The following is a 10247-nucleotide window of genomic DNA, read 5'->3' as shown; positions in this document are numbered from 1 at the left end:
GAGTGACCTCCCCCCAGATCCCTGTCAGACACACAGGGGGTTCTCTGGGGCCGCATGGCTGCACCCACGGGCAGCACCTGCCCGAGGCCTCGCCACTGATGGATTAAAATTGAGGAGAACCAAACCTTCCCAGCACGCTTAAGATGTGGGCACTGGCACTTCCCTGTCTGCTGGGCCCTGCATGGCCCCAGTACCTGTTTCTCATACACTGTGATGGCAGAAAATCTGCTGGAAATGGGACTTATTTCAGGCTCTGCCTCTGGAGGTGTTCCTGGCTCCGGGAGGAATTTATGCTCTTTGCTTCCTCCTGGCATGATTTAAATATCTCTGATGGTGCACAGGCGGGCTTCAGCCCTTGAGGTGCAGCTGCATGGCCTCAGCCTCCAGTGGGGGATGTGCTGCCCTGTGTTGGGGTGCAGGAGCTGGGCTGGAGCTGGGGATCCCTGCCTGTGCCTGGAATGTGCAGTCACCGCTGGCTGACATCTCCAGCTCCTGCTCTGGCTGTACACCTGTGAGTGGGTCCTTCACAAAGTGGGGTGCCAAGTCTGGGGGAGCACAGTTTGTAGCTGCCACTTCAGTGCAGGTTTGTTTTTATTCCCTTGCTGGCCAATGGCAGAGGATGGACCCTGGGCCACAGCAGCGACAAGACTGGGCCAGCTGCCCAAAATGTGGGGCACGTGAGTGCTTGGCCTTTACTTCTTCTCCTGTTGCACCTGAGCCTGTGCATGAACCCCATCTTTCAGTACATGAACCGTGTCTTTAAGTGCAAGAACCCCCTATTTTGGGAGTTCATGAGCCCCATCCTTTGGCACATGAATCCCCCTGTTTCAGTGCGTAGGTTTTACCTCCACACGTGCCTCTGGGAGATCTGATGCTTTTGCTTTGTCAGGATCCAGCCCAGAGCTGCTCCTGACACTGCTGTGTTTGCTCAGCAGCTCCAGGCAGCTCTACCTCAGGACACCCAAAGTCCTTTGCCACTGCTGCTGTTGCCATCCCAGAGTGGGACCCTCTGATCCCAACCAGGGATCTAAATGCAGCCAGGCATGGCTGTGACGCCGGTTTGTCTGTCCCTGCTGCTCCCTCCTCCCTCAGCTTTTAGCTCCAGAGGGAGTAATGAACTTGGGCAGAGATCAATGCTCTGCTCTGAGCCAGGCTTTATTCTGACATCCAGCTAATGCTGCAGCAGGTACAACTTTTTTTTCAAAATTATTGATTAGTAACGCAGGTACGAGGCAGCACAGCTCCTGGCCAGGGACCTGCCTTGCTGGAGGGGAATGGGATGAATACCCCCACTCCTTCTGGAGCCCTGCCAAGAGAAGGCTCAGGAAATACACTCAGTATTTTCAAATCCAATTTAAAGAATCTCTTTGCAGCCAGCATCTGTCACCTCATGGCAGAAAACACCTGAAATAATCTGATTTTTTCTGTTTATCTAGAGAGCAAATAATATCCTTTTGTTTGCTGTGTTGCATACAGATACTGTGGTATGAGTGACGCCTGCTCTGTGCCTCCCCTGGTGCTGAGGCCAGTGTTTAGGACAGGGATACGGCATCACCGGGCCCCTTGGTGGATTTTAGGCTTTTCACAAGAGGTGTATGAATGGCACAGGTGCTGGTGCTGTGGTTGTGACCTGCTGTGACACTCAGCTCTGGAAGTGTTGGTGCTGTCGGTGGGTTTGGCCTCAGGGTTTCTGCACCCAAAAGGACATCAGGCTCCTACGGGTTCTGTGAACTCCTGCTCGTGGCAGGAGCAGGGTCCCGCTCCGGCTCTCTCTGGTGCCACCGGCCACGCTCCAGCCGGGCTCCGAGGTGCGTGTGAGCTCGCAACCCACTCCAGCTGCAGGTTTTCATTTCGAGACAAATCTTGCACAGCCTGGGACAGCGATCAGGATACACGTGGGGACGCGTGTCCTTGCTCTTCCTGTAACGTTTCAAAAACCCCTCGAACTGCCCCAGATGGGCCCTGGCACTCGCGGTGAAGCCGGAGCACCGGGCACTGCCCCTCCGGCACTGCATCTGCCGACTGGGCTGTGCTGAGATGAACTGGATCGCACTGGGCTGAGCGGTGCCGGGCCGGGCCGGGCGGAGCCGCGCTCTGCACCGGGCTCTGTCCTGGGTGCTGAAGCCTCTCCCGGCGAGACCGGCGGTGCCCGGGGTCCCGGCCCGGGGGGAGCGGAGCCGGGGCCGCCAGGGAGAAACCTCTCCCTGTGTGGGACCTGTGGGTGCCGCGGGGCTCCGGCCGTGCGGGTGGTCCCGGCACTGCGGTGCGGAGGGTCCCGGCGAGGCGAGCCCCGGGGGTGCCGGGGGTTCCCGGCGGTGCGGGGCAGTACCGGGGGGCCCGGTGGGGCGGTATCGGGGGGTCCCGGCGGCAGCACGGGGGGGTCCCGGTGATGTCGGGGGTCCCGGCGGGCAGCACGGGGGGGTCCCGGTGATGTCGGGGGTCCCGGCGGGCAGCACGGGGGGGTCCCGGTGGTGTCGGGGGTCCCGGGGGGGCGCGGCGGGTCCGGCCCCGCCCCGCGCAGTTTAAGAATGAACCGTGGGAAAAAAACTTGGGGGTGCGCGCGGGCCGGGATCCCTCCGCCGGGCGGGGGAGGCTCCGGGCGAGCCGCGGCACCGCCTCGGCGCGCGGCGCCCTCCGCGCGAGGGAAGAGCTCCGCAGCGCGGCGGCGCCGGGACCGCGGCGCAGCCCCGGGGACAGGGCTCGGCCCGGCGGCGCCGCCGCCCCCGGGACGGACGCGCCCGCGGCAAGATGGGCGCCCTGGCCCTGGCCCTGGGGATTTTCCACTACCTGGGGCTCTACCTACAGCTCGGCGCCGCCTCCCGGCACCCCCCGTGGGACGCCCCGGCGGCGGGCAGCGGTGAGGCGGCGGCTCGGGCTCGGGAAGGGGGCGACTGAGCGACGAGAGCTCCTGGGGCTCGGCGCCTCGTGGGGCTGGCGGCGGGTCGGGGCGGCTCTTGCCCGGGCAGCGGGACGAGTGCGGGGGGTCGGGGGTCCCGGTCGGGCTCCGCCACCGGAGCCGTCCGTCGCATCGGCGGCTCGAGGAGCGGGGGGCAGCCGGGCGAGCTGGGGTTGGGCTCCGCCGCTCCCGTCTCCGGAACCCGGGAGGCGGCCTCTGCTTTGGCCGCTGGGCTGCCGAGTCTTGGGGCTCTGCACGTCCCGGTGCCTGCAGCCACCCGCACCCCGTCTCCGTGTGTCTCACGGTGTCGCCGCCGCCACCCGCACCCCGCGTCCGTGAGCCTCCCGGTGCGCTTCCCGGTGCCGCCGCCCGCCCCGCCGTGCGGTGCCCCACGCCCCGGCAGCGGGGCTCCCCCGCCGCCTCCCGCTCCTCCGCTCCCTCCGGTGCGCGGTGGCTCGGCGGGTCGGTGCTGCCGAGCCCGATGGGATCCAGCGGGGTTGGGGAAGTGGAACCTCTTCCCGCATCCTGCACCCGCCGGCGAGGAACCCGGCGTGGGGACAGCTGCCTCGTGGGTACCGAGAAGGTGACAGGGGACCAAGCCTCGGAGGAGGCTCTGAGAACCCCCTCGTTCCCTGCGGAGCGGGCACGTTCAGTCTTAGCCCGAGGAGTGGCCACGGGGACACGCTGGCTGCCCGGGTCCCGGCTCTTCCCCCCGCCCAGCTCCGGGGCCTCCCGTGTGCGGAGGGACCCACTGTGCCCCGAGGAGCCTCCAGGCACACGATGCCTCGGGCCGGGCCAGAGTGAATGGTGTGAGGAGCCCCGCAGTTTGTGGTGTCCCGCAGCAGTGCGTGGGCTGGCAGGTACCTGCCTGCCCAGGGAGGGGACGATCAGCCTCTGCATTGGGGGTTCACAGCGCGAGAGTTTCCAGACCTGCCAGGCTGGCACGCCGGACGGAAAGGTGGGTGAAGAGCCTCCATTAGCCACCGCTGCTCCCCTCAGAAATTCAGCAATAGGCAAATAAATAGGGAAATGGTCGCTGCGAGGGAACAGGGAGCCAAGGAGATGAAATATTCTGGGAGGGCGAGTGCACTTTGGAGCCACATTACAGCTTGGTACTCGAGCAGTTCTGCAGCAACTCACTTAATCACAACAGAAACCTTTATTAACGATACTGAAAAGCAGTGAATAAGTGGGTCATGTATAATAAGCCATTTGTGTTCAGTAGGTGAATACCAATTTGATAAAAGCTGTATGTGCTGAAAACCTGTATAAATCGCTGTTTAGCAGATCGGAGACTGATCATTTCATTACTGGCTGGTGCAGCTTTCCCTCCACACCACGAGAGTCCAGCAGGTTGGAGACGTGGAGAGGGAGAGGGGCTGTGGCCAGCGGGATGGGTTCGGCTGTTTGGGGGGCACGGGCAGGTCCTGCCGGGCTCTGCCCGCATCAGGCGGCGCCCAGAGCTCGCTGCCATCCCTGCCCGGTGCTGGCGGCCTGGAGGAGCCACCAGAGCCACCGCGAGGCTCTGGCACAGCCCCGGAGTGCCTTCACTCTTCCTTTTAACTTGTCCACGCCGGATGCAGTGAGGGAATTGATGGGAGCAGCGTGTGCTCCGCAGGCATCGGCGAGCGGCCATGGGCACCCCTGGGGTGGCTCCCCCATCCTGCCACCCCACAGTGGGCAGCGAGGTTCTGCTCGCAGGGCAACCACGGCTGTGGGGAGGGAAAACTCATAAAGAAAGTCCTTTACCTGCCCCCACAACAAAAGCTCTTCTTTTGGTAAGGATGGAGCCAGGGTGGGCTCCAACTGCCCTGTGAGAGCATCTGAGCCGCAGGATTCTTCCCACCATCCCTTCCCTACCCACAGTGCTGCCTCTCCCCCTTCTCTCCTCTCCTCAGGCTGGTGCCTTCAATTATTCATGCCCCCCATTGCAGCCTGTGCTCGCTGGGCTGCTGCCATCGGCTTTCTCATGCGCTGCCTGGGAAGCTCCAGCCGCCTTCCCAGGCTCTGGAGCGGGGCAGGGGAGCCGTGCCGTGAGGAGGAGCTGCCCGTTTCTTGCCGGCACCGTGTGCAGGCGATATCGCCTCGCCTCAGCAGAGCCGCGGCTGGGGGCTGGAGAGAGCGGTGCCCCGGCTCCCCAGGGCGCTGCCCTGCTCCGTTCCCGCACACCCCAGTGATTATTCTATCAATTACTTTCATAAACACTTTGCATTCTGCCGGATTTTTTCACACTTCCTGGTGGGAATTCTCCATGCGATGTGTTTTTCCTGCTGCTGTTCGTGCAGTCATTCAACGCAATTACATCTGACACCTCTCCTCATCAAACGTCTGGGCTTTCTCTTCCCTTGAAGCGGCTGACAGACGACGGGCCAGACACTGGGAATTATTGCGTTAGGACAGTGACAGCTAATTTTAATCATAACGTTCCCTGTGAGCGAGGCAGGAATCAAGCAACAGCCGGCACGGCCGCGCACGGTCTGGGAGCTGTGGGCAGCACGGCAGGGCTGGACTGAGGACCTGGAGTGGGCCAGGCTGGAGGCTCTGCTCTGCTGCCTCCTTCATCAGGAGCAGCCCCGGGGGCCACATGGATGCCCAGGTGGGCAGCTGCTGAGCCCTCTCCCCTTCACGGCTCCTCTGGGATTTTGGTTCATGGTGTGAGTGGGGCTTGTGCACCTCGGGACAGACTGGCCCTATCCTCCACAGCTCTGGCTCTCCCCGAGCTCCTCTGTTCCCCAGCTGTTTCCCCTCCTGCACGGCTCCCTCCCTGAGGCCCCATCTGCGGTGGGTGCCCGGCTGAGCAGGGGGTGCTGGCCGGGCTCTGCTGTGATGGGTGCATTGCTGATTCTGTCGTGTGTGAAGCTGGCTTGGGATGAGCTCAGCGCTGATGGGGTGGGCAGAGCCGGGCAGGGGGTGCCGTGTCCATGAGCACCAGGCACTGCCAGCTCTGCGGGATGGTACCAGCGCCTGTGTGGTGAGGGCAGCTTTCGGCAGCAGCTGCCAGTGCTGGTGGCTCATGTTTTGGGTGCTGGGTGTGAGACCACTCCTGCTGAATGATTTTGGCTGAGAATCCTCCCCTGGCTGCTGGGAACCATCCCCGGGCAGAGAGCAGCACCAGAGAGAGTGGTGGCTGCGGGCTGGCTGCACACGCTGCTGGAGCCCCACTGGGAGCTGTCAAAAAAAGGCCATTTTAGGGCTTTGCTACTTATACTATCAAATAACAGCTCTTCCTTGAGCCCCTTGGGAGGGAATTGTCTGAGAACTGCGAGTCCCCAGGAACCAGATGGGAGCAGCAAGTCCCCTTGTGTGGCAAAGCTTTTTGTATCCGGGGCCAGACTGGAGAGACTCACCACTGACTTCTCTCTTGCTGAGGAGGTTAAATATTAGGGGAGTGGGAAGCACTGGGGGCAGGAGCTGGGGCAGCCCAGCGCAATGGGGCACTGTTGGACATACCTGCAGTTTTCAAGGTTAATTCCAGCTCTCTGGTGAGGTGAGTGCTGGCCTGATCACAGTCACCGAGTTAGGCGGGGTTTTTTTTTTTTTGTTTTTAATTCACATGCTGCAAATTTGAGCTCCTTCTGCTGCTCATATGACTGTAAAGAGGGGCAGAGCAACGGAGCTGCCATCCCCAGCGTGTGGTGAGAGCCTGCCGGCCCCAGGCATTGGACATTCGCTCCAGCCTGCCGCGTCTCGTGGGAAGGGAATGTCTGCAGGGCTGGAGGAGAGCAGCGCTCGCCCGGCTGCTCTGCCCGCTCGGCCGCCGGGGCCGGAGCCGCCTGCCCTCTCTCAGCAGTGACGCGGCCGTCACGCCGTGTTTATGCAGCGGTTTGCACCGCGATGTGTTTTCAGCGCCCCGGGGTCAGCATCCCTGCTCGCAGGCTTGTCAGGAGGAGACGCATCCACAGCTGGTAGCGGCGGTGGGAGCGGGAGGGAGGCTGCAGCCCGACCTGTGCAGCAGCCTCTGGCGGAGCCGGTGTCCCCGTGGTGGGGACAGCGGGGGTCACACAGGCACTGGGATAGTGCCCAGGCCGCTCCCGGATCCATCCGGAGGGTGCCTCCTGTGCCTCCCGATCCCGCGGGACGGCTCTTGCTCAGGCAGGCTGTGTCAAGGGCTGGGGGTCAGGAGGGTCCATCCGTGTCCCGGGATGTGCCTCAGGTGCCTTTGCTGCCGGCAGGACATGGTGTCCCTGAAGCCGGGGCTGTCGCTGTCCCTCAGCCGTGGGTTCCTGGGGAGGGGACGGTGCCGGAGGGGTCATGGATGTCTGGGGAGGGGACGGTGCCGGAGGGGCTGTGGCTGCCTGGGGAGAGTGTCAGTGGTTCTGGATTCTGTTGGACACATTTGCTTTTCCTGCAGAGGTGCAGCACAAACCCAGCAGGTCAGAGCTGGCCCCCCACCAGGGACGCAGGCCAGGGGCTGGATGGACACTCCAGTGGGCAGGAGCAGCAGCAGAGAGATGTTTCAGCTCCCCCAGCCCCTGTCCCGGCCCGGCGTGGGACAGAGCCAGCCCCAGCCCCACCTCCTGCTTGGTGCTTGTCACCCCACCAGCCCGGCTGGAGCTCCGGTGAGGGTCTTCAGCTGTGCTGGGCAGAGAAAGAGGCTTCTGACTCCCGGCTTAGGGGAAAAAATCCTTCCCAGAGCAGCAGCTTGGGCTGACCGGGCGATTAACAGGCGTTTGCAAATGTCCAATGCACATTTCACTGTCCTCCGGTACCTCTTTACACAACAATTAGCCTGAGCCGGTGCCCATGGCGCTGCTCCGGTGCTGTCCTTGTGGGGCTGTGCTGGGGACCAGGGAGGCTGGCACAGCTCTGGCAGAGTCCTGGAGAGGCTCCTGGGGGCTGCAGGGCTTTCTGTGCCGGTGGGGCCTATGGATGGCAGGAGGACAGAGCAGGGATCCGTGGGTCATTTCCAGGGACTCAGGGCAATCAATGCACGACCTGCTCTTGCCCCAGCACAGCCCCCGCTGCCGCAGCCCCCTCCCCTGCAGAGTGTGACCAAGGTGAGGGATGGTGCTCACCGCAGGGAGGGACCCCGTCTGTTTCTGGTTTATGAGAGCACCAAGCCGTCCCAGCAGGCAGTTTCAATTCTGTTTATCTGTGTTTCCCCATTGAGTTCATTTTATTTCCCCTGATTTTTATTTCCTGGAAGATTTATTGATCCTGGTGTTCTCAGTTTATGACAGGTAGCAGGCCATAAAGCACACGGAGCAGCGGCCCCCGACGGCCCCCTCCCTCTGGCTGTGGGGATGTGGCTCCAGTGTCAGGGGCTGGGGTGGGCAGGGGACAGGGATGCTGGAGGGACAGGACACTGACCAGAGCTGGTCAGTGCTCACAGGAGCAGTGTCCAGGCAGCTTGGCCAACCCGGTGTAGGGTCCATGCCCAGCCAGGGGGTGCCTGGGGGGACCCTGGTCCCCATTTGTGTCCCTGTGAGGGGCAGGGCTGGGGGACAGTGAGTCATCTCTGTCCAGGCAGGGCCGAGGGCTGCAGCATCCACCAGGGAAGGCACATGGTGCTGCTGGAGGACACATCTGAAAGACATGTGTCCCCAGCAAAGACCCTAAGTATCCATCTGCAGCATCTTTGCTCCTCTGGATGTGCTTGTAGGTGGCTAAGCTCTGGGGTTAATTAATACATACGCTTCCCAATTAAAATCAGAAAGAAAGAAGGCGCTTGATTCAATCCAGCCTTTTCTCAGCTTATCTGCCAAATTCCCTTCTGTGGGAGTGGATTTTAATTGTGTTCACAGGAATTTGGACCTGGCTGGAGCCCTCAGGCCATCACCCTGCCCCTGCACTGCTGGAGCTGTGGTGTCTGGGGGGCTGGTACAGGTTCTGTTGGGATACACTGTCTTTGGCCATTGCTCCTGCCATCAGGAATTCTGTGGGGCAAGAGCCTGATCCTGGCTGCAGCCAGGGAATGGGTGGTGAGTGCTGGATAATGACTGGACACAACAGCCTCAGCACCACTGTAGCTTGGAGGGCAAGGGAACCCTTTGTCCTGTGCCAAGAAGACACCCTGCTCTCCCACAGCCCTCAGTCACCAGAGCTGTTCCCTTGCCTGGGGTTCCTTCCACCCCTGGCACAGAATCCATGTGGCTGCTGGTGCTGGGTTCTGCATGAACAGGATGTGGGAACAGCACTGGGAACCCCACCAGGACACCCCTCCTCGGTAAACCCCGGTGTTGGGTATTTTCCTCTGTTCCCTGCTGAGATGGATTAAAGGAAAGCAATAAGTGGATGGGATTTCCATGCGTCCAGAGGGACAGGGAGATATTAGAGGTATTAACTTTTTGTCTGGCCTGATAATAATTGGTTTTCAGAGGGATCAGGGCTGGAGAGAGTGTTTCTCCCGACAGGCTGTGTGTCCCGGAGGGCTCCGGTGGCTCCGATGGGACCTGCACTGTGGCTGTGAGCTGGCAGTGCTGGCAGCACGAGGTGGTGAGTGAGGACAGGAGGCGCAGGGCAGCCTGGCAGTGCCTGGGGTGTGCAGGGGGCTGGCAGCCCTGTTCCGGTGCTGTGCCATGGAGAAGGTGCTGCACCGACCGCGGCAGCAGCGCTTGCCCGTGCCCTGCACACTGGGGCTGTCTGTAGGGAGGAACAACAGGCTCTCCAGAGGAGATGAAAAGAATTCTAATTACATCTCCGAACAATATTTGTTTTGAGTGAGGAAAGTAAACCATATGGCATGTGGGAGCCTGTTTGGGGCTGCATTAAACGAGGATTTGTTTTTCAGTTATGTCCCGATCTGAGTGAGATGCCATCATGCTCTATTTATTTCCTTCACCTCAGAGGTGTGGCAGGTCCTGCACTCGTTCTGGGGCAGGAGTCTGAGGGATGCTGTGGGAACAGGGGGCCACAGGCTCCTGCTCCTCCCTTTCCCTGCAAAGTGCTGGGGGGGTGGGGGGCACAGCTCTGCTGAGGGTGGGGAGGGGACACTGACATGGGAAAGGAGAAGTTGGGGATGGCAGGGACCTGTCTGCTCTGCTGTGGAGGCTGGGTCTTTTCAGCCAGGAAAGGATCCAGGCACTCCTGGTGACTCTGCCTGTGTGGCTGGAGGCATTGTCCTTCACTGGGACAGCTCTGTGTCCCGCGGGCACCCACAGCCCTCGCTCTGTCTCCAGCAGCTCTCTTCACCGAGACCCCTCATGACATGACGGCGCAGGCGGGTGAGGATGTGGAGATGGCGTGTTCCTTCCGCGGCAGCGGCTCCCCCTCCTACTCCCTTGAGATCCAGTGGTGGTACGTCCGCAACCACAAGGACTGGACGGACAAACAGACGTGGGCTTCCAGTCAGGTAATGCCCCTCATCCTCCTCCACAGCAGCAGGGAAAGGCAGAGCCCTTCAGGCAGAGCC

General features: G+C 61.7%; 1 protein-coding gene across 2 annotated transcripts in view; it reads left to right on the top strand.

Moving 5' to 3' along the window:
* The first annotated feature begins 2653 nt into the window (after positions 1 to 2653).
* VSTM2L (V-set and transmembrane domain containing 2 like) overlaps positions 2654 to 10247 on the top strand; it is a 17172-nt gene continuing 9578 nt past the window's right edge. Inside the window, exons 1-2 of one of the 2 annotated variants that reach the window (XM_086853201.1) lie at positions 2654 to 2857; positions 10018 to 10187. In XM_086853201.1, the coding sequence (XP_086709327.1) occupies positions 2749 to 2857; positions 10018 to 10187 (279 nt within the window). In that variant the 5' untranslated portion in view covers positions 2654 to 2748. Of the gene's footprint in view, positions 2858 to 10014; positions 10188 to 10247 lie in introns of both variants that reach the window. The other variant, XM_086853200.1, reaches the window with a different exon arrangement.

Source organism: Cyanistes caeruleus, chromosome 16 (assembly GCF_971803275.1).
Source record: "Cyanistes caeruleus chromosome 16, bCyaCae1.hap1.1, whole genome shotgun sequence".
Lineage (NCBI taxonomy): Eukaryota > Metazoa > Chordata > Aves > Passeriformes > Paridae > Cyanistes > Cyanistes caeruleus.
The sequence above is the reverse complement of the archived record's forward strand: the minus strand, read 5'-3'. Positions and strand labels throughout refer to the sequence as shown.